Source organism: Euleptes europaea, chromosome 19 (assembly GCF_029931775.1).
Source record: "Euleptes europaea isolate rEulEur1 chromosome 19, rEulEur1.hap1, whole genome shotgun sequence".
NCBI lineage: Eukaryota > Metazoa > Chordata > Lepidosauria > Squamata > Sphaerodactylidae > Euleptes > Euleptes europaea.
The window spans coordinates 13,624,834-13,641,159 of NC_079330.1; the positions used below are offsets into that span (position 1 = coordinate 13,624,834).

General features: G+C 47.4%; 1 protein-coding gene across 1 annotated transcript; it reads right to left on the reverse strand.

Moving 5' to 3' along the window:
* Positions 1-750: 750 nt before the first annotated feature.
* Positions 751-12,431, reverse strand: RPL22 (ribosomal protein L22). Its single transcript, XM_056865169.1, has 4 exons — positions 12,372-12,431; positions 5,846-5,950; positions 3,262-3,386; positions 751-931 (listed from the first exon to the last, which is right to left on the reverse strand). Exons 1-4 carry the CDS (start codon positions 12,381-12,383, stop codon positions 787-789), a joined length of 387 nt encoding a protein of 128 aa, XP_056721147.1. The 5' UTR covers positions 12,384-12,431; the 3' UTR covers positions 751-786.
* Positions 12,432-16,326: the final 3,895 nt, after the last annotated feature.

A 16,326-nucleotide genomic window follows, 5' to 3' on the forward strand; every position in this document is an offset into this window, starting at 1 on the left:
CTGGCTCTGTTGCAAAAACAGGGAATCGAACCACACTTGAATCAGAACCAAGCATATTTTAAACTCAAATAATGAGTTTAAATTGCGGGAGGAAAGGTACTGGCTGAATATTAGGGAAATTTTTTTTACAATAAGAGTTGTTTGACTGTGGAATCAGCTACCTAGGGAGGTGGTGAGCTCCCCCTCACTGGCAGTCTTTAAGAAGTGGCTGGACAAACACTTGTCAGGGATGCTCCAGGCTGATCTTGTATTAAGCAGGGGGTTGGACGAGATGGCTTGTATGACCCCTTTCAACTATGATTCTGTAACGAATGACAACTGAGAAAAGTCACGTTGAGTTTAACACTCGGAACCTTCTTAAAAAGAATCCCTTGCCCATCACACGTTAAACACACCCGATCCATCTTCAGGGAGACACAATAATAGTTCTCTGCCACTCCATATACTAACACACACCACTACCTCCCACTCATTACACACTTGTTCTGGGCCACCATTGACCCATTTGAGAAGCCCCCTCTACATGGGGGCAGTCATGTCTCCCCTAACCCCACCTCAAACACCCAACTCCCCCTGGAGGGTGGCAAGAAGAGAGAAGGACTACGTAATATTTTGATAGAAACACGTATTAGGACTCCACCATGTCATTTACACAATCGTTGCGAGGTCTAGGGTACAGCTGGCGGGAGGGGTGGGAAGACACACAGAAACTGTACAACAATCGGACTCACATTTTATTTAAAGGAATACCAAATGTACAAAACTATCTCCGGATCCCTGCGACATTTAATCTTCCTCCTCCTCCTCCTCCTCGTCCTGGTTAATCTGGAAGTATCGCAGCTCGTAGCTTTCCTTGCTGTTGGCAACCACACGCAGCCAGTCGCGCAAGTTGTTCTTCTTCAGGTATTTCTTAGTGAGGTACTTCAAGTACCTTAAAAAGAAAAAATAACAAAGCAGGTAACCAACGTGACCACAACGTCGAAAGGGCATACCCGACACCGTCGGAGCACCATGGAATGCTTCAATGGATCGCTCCCTGCCTTCAATGCCATTTTGGTTTCCATCAAGAAGAGTTGGTTTTTATATGCCGACTTTCTCTACCACTAAAGGGAGACTCAAACCTGCTTACGATCACCTTCCCTTCCCCTCCCCACAATAGACACCCTGTGAGGTAGGTGGGGCTGAGAGAGCTCTAAGACAGTAGTGACTAGCCCAAGGTCACCCAGCTGGCTTCGTGTGGAGGAGTGGGGAAACAAATCCAGTTCATCAGATTAGCCTCCGCCGCTCATGTGGAGGAGTGGGGAATCAAACCAGATTCTCCAGATCAGAGTCCACCGCTCTTAACCACTACACCAAGGTCGCCTGTTCCTATAGCTTGCCTGTTCCTATAGCAATCAAAGGCCTGGAAAACTATGACCATGCTCCCAAAATTATAGGGTTGCCAGCTCTGAGTTGGGAAATACCTGGAGATTTTTTAATTTTTCAGAATTCGGCTTTTCATATCACAAATCGTGGGTTTGCTGGCTTGCTTTTAAAGCTCAGAGTGCCCCCTGAGCATAATGAGGGATTATCTTGGTGGCTGCCCAAAGACTGTAGAACACCTTCCTTCCCTTGGAAATTTGCCAAAGGCCCAGCTGGAATTTAGTGGCTGGCTGTTACCTGGAGGTGAGGGATTGGTTTTTGTTTTTCAATCTACGCAAACTAGATAATATGTATGTATGTTGCTTGGAGCTCTTTCTGAGCAAAGGAAAGGCTTTTTAAAAACGAGGCTTGGATTTCTCTCCCCCCACCTTCTCAGATTGCTCCATTTTTTGTTCTTAAAATGCTTTTTTATGCAGCAGTTGGGTTTGGGGGGGGAAGGAAATCTTCTCTCACGGTGAGCATTGCGAAGTAAGCCAATTACAGAGCAGCATTTAAAAGGGTGGGACTTGATTTGAGCTTGGGAGACTGCTTTTCTGTATTCATGGCTCGATTAGCACAGTTTTGTCCCTGATCATTCAAGCCAATGCATACAGTTTTCCCCAAATCGGGTTACATTAATGTGCAATGAACCCAGGTCCAACCAGGGAGATTCAACCCATGGTTGGCCTAGACAAATGCGAGTTTTGTTGCTTTGCTCTTCCCTCTGACAGCTGGAATCCTGGGCAACACCCTGTGGCAAGAGTGGTGTCAGGAAAGAAGCCGGAATTTGCATGTCATGGCTAAAACTAACTGCGATTAATCAATGGCTTCAGACCCAGTTTGACATAAGGTGCCCAATTTGAACAGGTGGCAGGATCCATCTTTTGAGGTACTCAAAGTAATTTTTGTTGGCTTAGCCAAAGAACTGGAGACATTTTAGGGCAAAGTACACATTGCTCGGCTCATTTCCTGCCTGGAGACTTCGGGGTCACCCAAATTAATTCCAGAGCAAATCAGCACCAGGACTGCGTTTTAGCAAAAGGTGGATGAAATGGACAGCAGCAATGCCAACGGTAGCCTGCTACAGCTGAGAAAAGCCTGCCAGGGCATCCAGCAATGCTCCCCTGGGAGAATTTAACATCACCTTTCCAGGGGAAACCTGCTATAGAGTCACTTTGGTAAACAAATAAATTACCTTTCAAAAACAGTTCTTGACAAGGATTCAATTGTCATCTTTGGCAAGCAAAGCCACCCGTGTGATCCTGCTGCTGAGGAACAGGCAGAGCCAGTGTAGGAAGAAAAGCCAGGGGCTCACAGAACTCTCCTTCACAACTTATATGGGCCCCACGGGAACCTCCAGCTTCCCTTATCTTCTTAGAAGAAGTAGCACCACAAAGAAATCCCTTCCTAGCTGGTGACACAGCACAGGTAGCTGTCCAAAGTGCTGCTGAACACCTCTGGCTTAGCAGCCTGAACTCCCAGATTAGCGGAGGCCCTCGGGAGCAACATAGCCTAAAGGGAGAAGGGCCCAGCAAGGAGGATTCCTGTTGATCACTGGGCAGAACTCTGGGAGATGTCTTGTCAGCTGCGGAGGAGGAGGGGGAAGGTCACAGGGCAACCCGATCAATACAACACAGAAGAACGGCTCCCTGCACCAGAGGTCAGGGGCAGGGAGGGACTGCACCCTCTGCAATCACCTTTTCAGGAAGGCTGCTCTCCTACAGAGATAGGTAAGTGGGTGCAATGCTACCCGTGAGCCAAACCCCACACTTCTGAGAGGCTTCTAGTGCCCCAGACTCTAACCCTCCCCTGCCCTGGGCAAAGCTTTCTCGACGTCTTTTAACTGCTCTGGCTCCTTACCTCTTGGAAAACGGAACCTCGGAGGTGACGGTGATCTTGCTTTTGCTTCTCTCGATGGTCACCACGCCCCCACCCAGGTTGCCGGCTTTCCCGTTCACTTTGATCCGCTCCTGGAGGAACTGCTCCTGCAAGGGTGTGGAGACAGGTGGTTCAGGCCAGGTGAGGGACACCGATGGGTGGGCACCGGGGGCACAGAGGCACCAACATTAATTAAAAAAAGAGGCAGCCGCAGAAGGAAGAGCTGTTTTCCTTCGTATCTACCAAGGACAGGATAAACAGAGGCCTAATTTGCATTGAAGTAAAGGATGTTGTGGAAATGGATCCTCTCCCTGATTAACCAGCTGGACGCTAGCAAATCTGCACACGATCAAAACGTCAGCAGAGGTGCCTAGTTTGATATACCAAAAGAAGCGCAAAAGAATTACAACTTAAGATGCAAGCTGTTCGAAAGAAAGGGCACTTTCCACGTTTCTTTGACAATGTGTGTATTTTATGGTGCATTTATTTATTTATATCCCACTGTGGCAGGGACTCATGGCAGCTCAGAATATCATTCTCCCCTTCCTTTCTCCATTCTCACATAACCACCCTGTAAGGTAGGCCAGGCTGAGAGTTTGTGACAGGTCTAAAGTCACCCAGCAAGCTTCCGTGGCAGAAGGGGTGATTTAAACTGGGGTCTCCCAGGATCCACCTCCACCACTCTATCCATTTACAGTCTCCATTATTTGGAATACCAGAACCAAAAAAGCCTCAGCAAACAAAGCGGGAGGGGGAACACAACCAAGAGTCTAGCAGCAGCTGAAAGACGTAAGGCAAGCTTTCATGGATTAGAGCATGGGTGGGGAACATCAGGCCCAGGGGCCGTTTAAGGCAGGCGAAATCATTTGGTCTGGCCCTTTGTGGGTCCTGGCAGATCTCTAGCTCAGAAGGATCTAAGACTGGTGAGCTGCACCCTCCTGCGGACAGGAATAGTCTCTATTCAAGGCAGATGTGAGTTTGTTTTGCCGAGAAAAGGAACCTTTTCCCCCCTTCCAGAAGAGTCGTTAGCTATGGAGCTGCTAGGACCGCCCAAGAAACTGTGTTAACCCTTTCCCACCCGAGCCATGGAGAAACGTACTGGTCGGCTAATTTTTAAGTTGATAATTTTGTACGGCCTGCGAATGATGTTATAAATATTCAAATGGCCCTTGGCGAAAAAAAGGTTCCCCGCCCCTGGACTAGAGCCTTCTGCGTTGGATGCATGAACAGTGTGGAACTCTGACAAAACTGGTCCCAGCATACCACCACATCCATCCATCTGCCAACTTCACAGTACCACCAGAATATTGGTAGTTTACTGTATGTTAAGCAAGGAGCCCCCTGGGGCAGAGAGGTAAGCTACAGTACTGCAGTCAAAAGCTCTGCTCATGACCTGAGTTCAATCCCAACGGAAGTCGGTTTCAGGGAGCCAGCTCAAGGTAGACTCGGCCTTCCATCCTTCTGAGGTCAGTAAAATGAGAACCCAGCTTGCTGGGGGTAAAAGGGCACATGACTGGGGGAGGCAATGGCAAACCACCCCGTAAACACAGTCTGCACCGTTACCTTTTTTTTTACATGTTAAGCAACCCCACACACATCCCTCCATTCTGAAGAGGCACAGCCTCAGCACTGGTTGTACAGCATGATGTTTGAACGCACCATCCCCCCTGAACAACCCGTGAAGCCCACCTGTAGCTCCCTCACTATTGGTGATATCCAGAGGGTGAAGGGAGAGACTTCTCTCTATCCAAGACCCCATAGAGCTGCCACTGATTAAAGGAAACGCTACGGAGCTAGACGAACCAGTGGTCAGACTCCATATAAGGCAGCTTCCTATGTTCACTTGCGCAAGGCTCAGAGTGAGCTCATCGCAATGTGCGCGACCCAGTGCAGAGTCGGATGTCCGCACTATGGCAAAGCAACCGCACCACAGCAAAGCACCAAGCAAACGGAGTTCTAAAGATCTGCTGGGAGACACCTGATGGAAAGCATGTCACAGATGATGCACATGCAATGCTCTGCTCCCAGATATGCCCCTTCCAAGCTAGGTTGCTCCCGAACACTCAATTCTTGCATGAAAGCACTAACTACTAGCAGCAAGAACTGTGTCTGCAAAATACTGGAAAGTCAAGACTATTCCGGATCTGGCCGAATGGATTAACACAGCTTCTCAAAAGGAAGTCTATAGACGATTACAAGCAAAAATGGCAACCATTGTTTGACAGATATATATTAGGGTAGATGATCCAGTAGAATAGGTGACATGAGAGAGCGTTTAACCAAACGAGAATGGATATATATGATACTGTTACTTTTAGGACCTGAGAGTTGCTCAGGCTTTGCCGCGGCATGCAGAGAGGCAAAAAAGAAAAAGAAAAAAGGGCACACTACATGTGCTTGGGAGCAAACGCAGCTGCATTCTGACTTCTCAAGAGGCCCCCCCAAATAATCCATTAATAATCCCTGCCGATGCTTGAGCCGCCATTGGCTCCAGTCTCTTCCAAATCTAATGCCATTTTACAGCTCGTACCCAAAAAAAAAACACGCCCAATAGCCCAGAACTTACAAAATTGGCTGCGTCCATGATGCCATCTTCTACGGGGTGGGTACAGTCTAGAGTGAATTTCAGGACCTGCTTCTTCTTCTTGCCGCCTTTCGTGGCAAGCTTCTTCTGCAGGAGAGAGAAAGCGAGAGAACGTTATTGTCAGAGAAACGGCGGCAGCCCGCAGTGAGAAGCCACGAGAAAAGCAAAGTTTCTTGATCTTGCTTGGAGACTAGCTTGATCCACAGGGCTCAGACCACAGCAAGTTCATGTCAGTAGGTGACATATCTTACCCCCAAAAGAAGAAGAGTTGTTTTTTATACCCCGCTTTTCTCTACCTTTAAGGAGTCTCAAAGCAGCTTACAATCACTTTCCCTTCCCCTCCCCACAACAAACACTTTGGTGATGTAGGTTGGGCTGAGAGTTCGGAGCTTTAGCTTTCTGCCTTGAGCACTGTGCACCAATAGGATAATTAGATAGAAATTAAACCCCCACCCCAGTTCTTCAGTGCCTTCATTTACCAGCGTGGTGTAGTGGTTTAGAGGGACGGACTCTAATCTGGAGACCCAGGTTTGATTCCCCACTCCTCCACATGAAGCCTGCTGGGTGACCTTGGGCCAGTCATAGTTCTCTAATCTGGTGAACTGGATTTGTTTCCCCACTCCTACACACGAAGCCAGCTGGGAGACCTTGGGCTAGTCACAGCTCTCTTAGAGCTCTCTCGGCCCCACCTACCTCGCAGGGTGTCTCTTGTGGGGAGAGGAAAGGGATTGTAAGTCGGTTTGATTCTTCCTTAAGTGGTAAAGAAAGTCGGCATATAAAATCCAACTCTTTTTCTTCTTCTAGGTTGCATCCCTCCCCCTGAAGACTAAGGTGCGCAGCTTGGACACGATCCTACACAGCTAGGTGCCAGCTGTGGCCAGGAGTGCCTCATGCCAGCTGATTTACCAACCGCGCTGTCTCCTGGAGAGGAAGCAGGCCACCATTAGACCAAGCCTGGCAATCGCCCAGACTGGACGAGTACAACTCGCTGTAGGTGGGACGACCTTCAAAAAAGCGCTTGGAAGAGACAAGTTATTTAGATGGCAACCACCAGGTTGAGGAAAGGGGTGAATTGGTATAAGCAAAATAAAGGTAAAGGTAGTCCCCTGTGTGAGCACCGGGTCATTATTGACCCATGGGGTGACGTCACATCCCAACATTTACTGGGCAGACTATGTTTACGGGGTGGTTTGCCACTGCCTTCCCCAGTCATCTACACTTTACTCCTAGCAAGCTGGGAGTACTCATTTACTCATTTTACCAACCTCGGAAGGATGGAAGGCTGAGTCAACCTTGAGCCGGCTACCTGAAACCGACTTCCGAACTCAGGTCATGAGTAGAGCTTTTGACTGCAGTACTGCAACTTACCACTCTGCGCCACGGGGCTCCTCAGAAGCAAAATACACCAACATTAAGGTAACTGCAATGACCAACTGCAGTTGGTTTCTGGGCCCCCATTCAAAGCAACCCTGAGGATCACCTACTCCCATACGACCTTACTTGTGAACTCAGGTCATCAGAGGTCCCGCTCCGTGGTCCTCTGCCATCACAGGTGCAGCTACAAAGGACAAGGGTTTTCCGGTAGCAACAGCAATACTATGGAACTCTCTTCCTAAAAATACCCGCTGGGCTCCTACCCTTTGCAGATTAGACAACCCCTTTTCAGAGCCTGCTTGAGGCGGCCTGAACTCTTCGCATAAACGCCAGTGCTGCTCATTATTTGCTCTCTGGGTTTCTGCTGGTTTGTTGCGAGTCAAACTTGGACTGCTGTCAGATTTCCACATGGATTGTGTGCCTTTTCACTGTTTGTATTGTAAGCTGCTTCATGGGCTCTTTCAGGTGAAAAAGGCAGGGAAGAAATATTCCGCCCCAGATCCTCCCACTCCAAGTCTTCTCCTCCCACTCCAAGTAGTCTCTAAAATTTACTTCTTCATCAAAACCTCCCTTGAGCTACTGGAGGGACATCTCTTCCACGCTTACAAATACTCACCCCAGGTTAACTCACCCCACCATTTCCTGTTGATCTCTCCTTACTGCTGTGCCCCACCCCATTAGGCTTACGTCATAGAACAGGCCCGGCTTGCTTCTCTAGCACTGTGCTCCTAGCCTGCTCTCCAGGAGGCAAAACCACACACCAGGGTCCAATGAGAAAGGTGATGCACAGCACCTGTCCGTTGTCTTTGGGGGAGGGGGAGGTCTGCCATCAAGTCACAGCAGACTTATGGCAACCCCGTAAGGTTTCCAAGGCAAGAGATGGTCAGGGGTGTTTCGCCGTTGCCTGTGTTGTGACCCTGGTATTCCTGGGTGACCTCCCATCCAAATAGTGACCAGAGCCAACCCTGCTTAGCTTCCAAGATCTGAAGAGATCAGGTGGGCCTGGGCTCTCCAAGTCAGGGCAACTAGTCTTACAGGGCACAGTAAAGAACGGCCCCCGTCTGTTGCTCTGAACCTGCTTGCCAAAAAGGTCCCCAGTCTGCCACAGCAAGCCAGTTTCACAACCTGACAATCCTGCTTCCCAGATGCGAGGAACGAACAGGATGCGCAAAGTTAATTAGTCACACAGGACCAACAGAAAACGGAACCGCAGGCCTGGGAGTAAGCTTGGTTCTCCAGGGTTGGGGGTCACAGAACAGATTCAGCCACCCATCCCCAATAATGTCCCCGAGGAACCCCTTCCCTTTCTCCCATCCGAATCAACGTTTGTTGCTCGCTCCTCTGGAGAAAAAAAGCAAAGTGCCGCATGCGGGGACTCCGCAGTGGGGACAGAAAATCCTGCCCTCTCCCTCCAGACCAGGCCCACATAAGAGAGTTCCCACATAACAGAGCAGCAAACCCAGGTTTGCTACCAAGTGTGCCCTGGACAGAGAATAGCAAAGTATCCCAAGTCCCCAATAAGCTTGACAACATGACATATTTGCAAACAAGTTTTCGCTGTGTTCACACTTAACGTAGCTTAAGGCCTACATGGTGGTGTCGGTGTGCTGGACAGGGGTGCAACCTGCTCCCAGAGGAATTATAACACTACGCAAGCCTGCCCTCTGCATGGACATCACCTGGCGCTATATTTCTATATTAAATAATATAATACATATTAATTCAATTCTCAAGAAGTACAAGTGGACGTCATTCTTATAAATTATTCATTTCCAATTTACAGTACCACTAATTCCGAAATCCTATCAACTTACATTTTCCCTTCTTCTACCCATGTTGAATAATCCAACACCAAATTTCTTTTCCCCCCCCCCACAAGTTTCGCTTTCAGATAGGCACTTAATTTTATCAAGCAAAATAAAAATCTTTTAACATTGATCCATTCCCCTTTAGTTTGAGGAGTTGTTTGCTTCCAAATTCTAGCAAAAACAATATAAGCAGCCATAACAGCGGGATGTAAATCTAATAAAATAAATAACTAAACTATGTGATAGATTAGAGGCAAAATTTAACTGCACTAAATCGGGGGTATAGGGAATTCTAAACTTAACAGCTGTCATAATATACATGCTCGGCATTTCTATATCACTTTCTGGGTGCTATGCTGGAAATGTATCATAGGTATTACTCTTATAATCGGTTGTAAGATAGGTCAACATTATTATCTTCCCCAGAACTCAGACTGTTAGTGGAGGTGAGACAAGCAAGGCTGGGAAAGTAGCCAGCTAGGCTTGTGTTTGTGGGCAGCCAATGATTTGGTGAAAGCAAGCATCAGAACCTGTGGGATTTTCGATTCACGCAGCTCCCTTTCTCATTTCCAGGTGAGTAAAGAGTGACAAACATCCAGCGAAACAATGAACAAGCCCATTTTCAATGTTTTGTCCCGTACCAGCATCGACAAGGAACAGAAATGAGGAAGAAACCGTGTAGACGAAGAAGGGAGGCAGGGCATGCAGAATGGGGCAAGCTGGGATTCATCCTAGTGGCCAAGGTCTCCAGGAGCAGATTGACTGGAAGGGCAGGGGAGGGGCTGTGGCTCAGTGGTAGAGCATTCGCTTGGCATGCAGAAGGTCCCAGGTTCAATCCCCGGCATCTCCTGTTAAAGGGACTAGGCAACTAGGTGATGCCTGAGACCCTGGAGAGCCGCTGCCTGTCTGAGTAGACAATACTGACTTTGATGGACCAGGGGTCTGATTCAGTAGAAGGCAGCTTCATATGTTCGTGAGCTCCTACCCCAATTACACCCCATTCAAATCAATGGTTGTCCCTCCTACAGGAGAAAAAAACAAGCACAGCATTCAAGGACTATGGTTGCAGTAAGAGCAAAGCCTACCCCGGCCATTGCCGAGAAGGATCCCACATAGGTTAAGTGGAGGTTGGCATATCTGGCACGTAGCCCACTGACTGCACTTCCAGGGGTCACTGCCATTCACAAGCAATCACACACACACACCCAATTCTGCCCATCATGACAACAGGCACTTGGCAAGGATAGTACGTAAAAGCGAATGCCCAGAACTACATCACATCTCTGCACAGACCAGGAAACAAAACCCAGGAATTATACCCGTGTTGGCGAACCTATGGCACGCGTGCCAAGTCCGGCACGCCGAGCCCTCTCTGTGGGCACGTGCGGGGGCGGCGGGGGCTTTGAAGGGAGCGCGGAGCCGTTCAAAGCCCCCCCCCTTCCCTGGACTCCCCGCCGCCTGGCTTTGAAGCCCTTCAAAGCCGCCCCACCTTGCCGAGCTGGGAGGAAACCTCAGTATTCAGGTTAAATTGCCGTATTGGCACTTTGCGATAAATAAGTGGGTTTTCGGTTGCAGTTTGGGCACTAAACATTTGGGCACTAAACAGACTAAACATTCCCAAGTCCTTCAGCCTTTCCTCGTGGGGCTTGGTCTCCAGGCCCCGATCATCCCCATCGCTCTCCTCTGCACACGCTCGATTCCGTCCACATCCTTTTTGATCCCGCAGCCTCTCAGCCTACAAGAAGCTGCCCTATATATTCGGCCCATCTACCGAAGCGGATCTCCAGGGTTTAGGGGTTGCCAGGTCCCTCTTCGCCATTGGCGGGAGGTTTTTGGGGTGGAGCCTGGGAGGGCAGGGTTTGGGGAGGGGAGGGACTTCAATGCCATAGAGTCCAATTGCCAAAGCAGCCATTTTTCTCCAGGGGAACTGATCTCTATCGGCTGGAGATCAGTCGTAACGGCAGGAGATCTCCAGCTAGTACCTGGAGGTTAAGCAACCAAAATAAACACCTCTGTACTACTACCACAGGTAAGGAACTAAATACAGGAAAGGCTGATGATATTCAATCAATCAATCACAAGTTTACAAAAACAAGGTATATTAAGTGCAGTGAATGACATACAACACACAAATCTATATACAATCCTATGTTAACAGTCCTAAAGGGTACAAGTCTCAAAGGTTCCACTATGAGTAATCTTCATAGAAGAATGGTGAGGGAATTTGGTATAAACAGTCCCATACAGGTACAAGTATCCAACAATGAACTGCAACAAATCTTCATAGAAGAGTAGCAAGGGGGACGATCGTTTCTGTTCTTCCTCAGCCCCGTTTAATCAAAGCCAATTTGTATGCATTCAAAATTCTCATATTATTTCCTTTCTCCCATAGGGATGAAAAAAGCAGCTATGCCAAATAAATCTTGTAGTATTCCCCTAAGGGATACTCCCTTTCCGATGCATAGTTGCAACTTAATATACCTTGTCGAAGGCTTTCACGGTCAAGAGTTCATTGGTTCTTGTAGGTTATCCGGGCTGTGTGACCGTGGTCTTGGTGTTTTCTTTCCTGACGTTTCGCCGGCAGCTGTGGCAGGTATCTTCAGAGGAGTAACACTGAAGGACAGTGTCTCTCAGTGTCAAGTGTGTAGGAAGAGTCAGGAACGTCAGGAAAAGAAACGTCAGGAAAGAAAACACCAAGACCACGGTCACACAGCCCAGATAACCTACTAGAACCAATTAATATACTTTGTTTTTGTAAACTTGTGATTGATTACACAGCCCGGATAACCTACAAGAACCAATGAACTCTGACCGTGAAAGCCTTCAACAATATTTTGTGATTGATTGAATATCATCAGCCTTTCCTGTACTTAGTACCTGGAGGTTGGCAACCCTAGGTGTAGGGTTTCCAGGTCCCTCTTCACCGCTGGCAGGAGGTTCTGGGGGCGGAGCCTGAGGAGGGCGGGGATTGGGGAGGGGCGGGACTCCAATGCCATAGAGTCCAATGGCCAGAGCGGCCCTTTTCTCCAGGGGAACTGATCTCTATCGGCTGGAGATCAGTCGTAACGGCAGGAGATCTCCAGCTAGTACCTGGAGCTTGGCAACCCTACCAGGGCCCCTTCCCGCCCCTAGAGATCCTGTGGCTGGAAACTGCACGGGGGACACGTGCTCTGCCCCTGAGCCGCCGGCCCTCCCCAAGCGTTCAATGGGGCCGGGTCAAACGCTGTGCCCGAGCCCCCAGACTAGACTGGCCAATTCAAGCCCCCCACCCCCCAATTCTTCCACCGCCTCGACCCCTCCCCGCCCCGGCCTAGCTGGGGACTCACCGCAGGCGCCATGGCGGCAGCAACGAGAAGGGGCAGAAAGGAAGGAAGGCCGCGCGCATGCGCCCAACCGCCGCACCCCGTCGGCGGACGCCGTGCGTGCCCTGCGTTAGGACGCCGGCCGAGCGTGCGCACGCCCGAAACGTGAGGCAAGCCAGCCCGGTCTATTTTTTGTCCGCTCTAGGACAACTTGTCTCCGTGGTCTCCGGCCGGCCTCTCGGGTCCCATTGTCGAACGCCGAGCGGGTCGATGAGCAACGCTCCATCGGCGCGTTCTCCCTTTCGCCGCAACTCTCCAGCGTGAGAGTTCGATTTAGCGGACATCTGCCGCGAAGATCGCTGGGAGTTGTAGTTTTGCGGTAGGAGTAGGAGAAGAAAACACGTGGAGCAAAACAAGAAAGGTTGCAAAGGGGGCAAGGAGGATCAAGATTCCCAGCCCTGGGAATATATATATATGATATATGCAGCTAAATGGAAGACAGGCGAGATACCGACTAAAAATGACTGGATTAATAAGATGCTGGAATTGACAGAGATGGCGAAACTGACAGCTTTGATAAACCAGAATGATAATGTACAATTTTGGGGGGGAATGGGAGGCGTGGAGAACTTATTGTGAAAATCAGTTTTTAATGGGACCGTTTAAAGGATATTCTTTGATTTAGTCCCTATTATATACTTTGTATTTTGGTTACATTAAGATACTGAATTAACAAATTTTAATAAGATAAGTATATATTAAATAATATGTGGATTAATTTTGTTAGCAAAAGTATATACAATTTATTTTTAGATGGAAAAGAGTGAGGGGGAAGTCTTTTGAAGTTTAATATTACAATTATTTTTTGCTTTTTACCATTTTTATTAATTTTTAGTAATAGATGTTGATGTTGATATATTAAATGAAGAAAAAAAAAAAGATTCCCAGCCCTGCAGTGGTGAAAGGAATTAAGTGTTTGCTAGCATTTTTGCCTCCAACTGCTGCCTTTGACCACAGAAGGAACTGCAGACTGGGAAAGCCTTGATTTTTTTGCCTGTCATGCAACCGGCTGGGAGGCGAATCCTGCTGGGAGGGGGAGAAGCCGGCTGACGTTCCTCCCCCTCCCACCTTAGAAGCCAGTGATTACCATGAAAAAGTCCTTGCTTCCATACAGCCTCAAACACTGGGGACTTCCACACAGAGATGCTTTCTATGTAGCTGTTACGGAATGCAGAGGCAGGCACTGGGTTGCCAACTTCCAGGTACTGGGGGAGAAACAGGCACCTCTATACTAATACCAAAGGTTAGGAAAACAGTATAGGAGCGAAAAACATTTACAAACAAGGTGCAATTTTTCAATAAGCTGAGATTCCTATAAACATACAAATACAAGTAACCACACTATAACCAACACATGTGTGTGTTAAGTGCCGTCAAGTCGCTTCCGACTCATGGCGACCCTATGAATGAAAGTCCTCCAAAATGTCCTATCTTTGACAGCCTTGCTCAGATCTTGCAAATTGAAGGCTGTGGCTTCCTTTATTGAGTCAATCCATCTCTTGTTGGGTCTTCCTCTTTTCCTGCTGCCCTCAACTTTTCCTATCATGACGGTCTTTTCCAGTGACTCTTGTCGTCTCATGACGTGACCAAAATACGACAGCCTCAGTTTAGTCATTTTAGCTTCTAGGGTCAGTTCAGGCTTGATTTGATCTATAATCCACTGATTTGTTTTTTTGGCAGTCCACGGAATCCGTAACACTCTCCTCCAACACCACATTTCAAAGGAATCTATTTTCTTCCTATCAGCTTTCTTCACTGTCCAGCTTTCACACCCATACATAGTAATAGGGAATATGATGGCATAGTACCAACACATAGCATGTACAAAATATACAATAAAGGAGCAAAAAATCTTTCAAAGGTCTCAGCAGAGTACCAAGTATGTATAAGTTCAAGGTCAATTTTCAGATGAATAAGAAGCCACAATCTTCAATAGGATACGGCCATTTCAAATTCACAATAGTGTAGAATCCTTCTTCATATATACAGTCCCTGTATTTTAAAATTGCAGTACATAGTCAGGTGGTGGCTGGAGATCTCCCGCTATTACAACTGATCTCTAGGTTTGAGAAAATGGCAGGTTTGGAAGGTGGACTCCATGGCAGTATACCCCACTGAAGTCCTTCCCCAAAACCCACCCTCCTCAGGGTCAATCCCTAAAATCTGCAGGTATTTCCCAACTCAGAGCTGGCAACCCTAAGGCACAGTGACCATGACACACCCACAAGGGCAGTTTTCCCCACACTTTCCTTGTCTGAACCTCGTGGCTGTCATTTCCGCCATCCCACTACAGACATAATGATCTCTACTGCAGACTGCACGTTTCTCACTATAACTCGGCAATGAAAGGGGATACTTTTTAAAATGAAAGCTGGTTTGTTGTTGCAATAGATCATTATAATGTTCTAAAGCTATTTTCAATTTTTAAAGTCCTCCTGTGAGAGGAGAGGAAATGGCAGCCAGCCACAGAGGGCTGGGGTGCAGGGAAATTTTTATGTGGATGCTCCATTTCTATCATGAACCCATCTGCATTTGCAGCAGCAACCTGAACTACATGAAAACTGATTCAGTTTTCTCATCGTTTTAAGCCTCTCAAACTCGGAGGGAGTTTGTTTGGGATGGTCACCCCACCCCATCACATGGGTCCGCCAGTTGATCCGACCTTGGATGAACCTTGACAGTAGTGGCGAATGAGCTGGAACAGATTCCAGCAGGCTAGAGAAGACAGATGATCAAAAGACATCCACACTCTGCCTCATTTGTGATCCTGGCTTTCCATTTACGTCCACGGACAAAACACTAAGGCAGCTGTAGCCACCAGGAATGAAGTCTGAGATCAGATGAAATCTTTTACTCTTAGAAGCCGGAGGCCACGATTTTCCAGTTGATTCTCCTTTCTTGCAGCATAAACCTCATCCTCCCCACTCAACTTTCTGGAAGGGAAATTCTGGATTCAGAATTCCCTTCCATTCTGTGGATTTATGCCTGAAAGTTACTTGCTGTCTTTCAGAAAGAAACTCTTGAGCAGCAGGATTCGCTGTCCAAAGGTCACATTCTGTTCATGTTACCGGAATTCTAACAGATCCTCGTTTCCCGGACTCATCAGCTGGCCAGTCGTGAGTGCCACAAAGCCTGTGAAAAGCAAGTTATCTGCGGATCAAAAGAGACGGAAAATTAATCCTCCAACGGGACAAAGTGGAGAGGGCAGCAGTAAGTCCCAAAGATAAGGTAGGAGGCTGTGGTTGCAAAGAACAATGTGCCCTTTTCTCCCAGCTAATTTGGGATGTGAAAGTTAAAAGCCTCCCAATCACTTAATGGGGATTAATGACCCCTTAATGTATTTGTATGAGGGCTACAAAGTTTAGTTGGCGGATTAAAAAACTTTGTAATTAATTCAGGCTTGTTTCATCAAATGATCCAACAGCTTGACAAAAAAAACCACTTGGTGATTGTGAATTTATGCCCTTGTTTATAAGCCTTGTAAGCGATTCAACAGCTGCCCCCTCCAAAGTAATCTAGCAGCAGTTTTTAAAAGTATAATTTGAATATATGTATTTACAAAAAGTTAAGTTGGCAGACAGCGCTTTTCAGAAGAGGCATACCCCCTTCTCTAACCCACACAAAAGGATTCTTTGTCTACCTTCTAGCTAGAACACATATGCAAAGTTTTTATCTTGATAATTTTCATATTTGTAAAATATACAATTTTATATTGATAAGTTAATATTGTAGAAAAACAGCTGGTTTTAAGTGAAGCAAAGCATTAAAGTATTCACTCTTGAAAATTGCCTTTTCTACTTTCTCTCTTCACCATCTAGAAATCCTTCTTTATACTACATTGACATTAAGGCTTAAAGACAAAGAATAATCTTACGAGAGGGGGAAGGACTTTCATTTCCCAGTTTTATTCTTGGGGTGG

Excerpts from the sequence above, each read along its gene's own strand:
- RPL22 (XM_056865169.1), bottom strand. Across the intron at positions 3,387-5,845 it reads TCATGGACGCAGCCAATTTT|GAGCAGTTCCTCCAGGAGCG; the intron begins GTAAGTTCTGGG and ends ACACCCTTGCAG. Across the intron at positions 932-3,261 it reads GAGGTTCCGTTTTCCAAGAG|GTACTTGAAGTACCTCACTA; the intron begins GTAAGGAGCCAG and ends TTTCTTTTTAAG.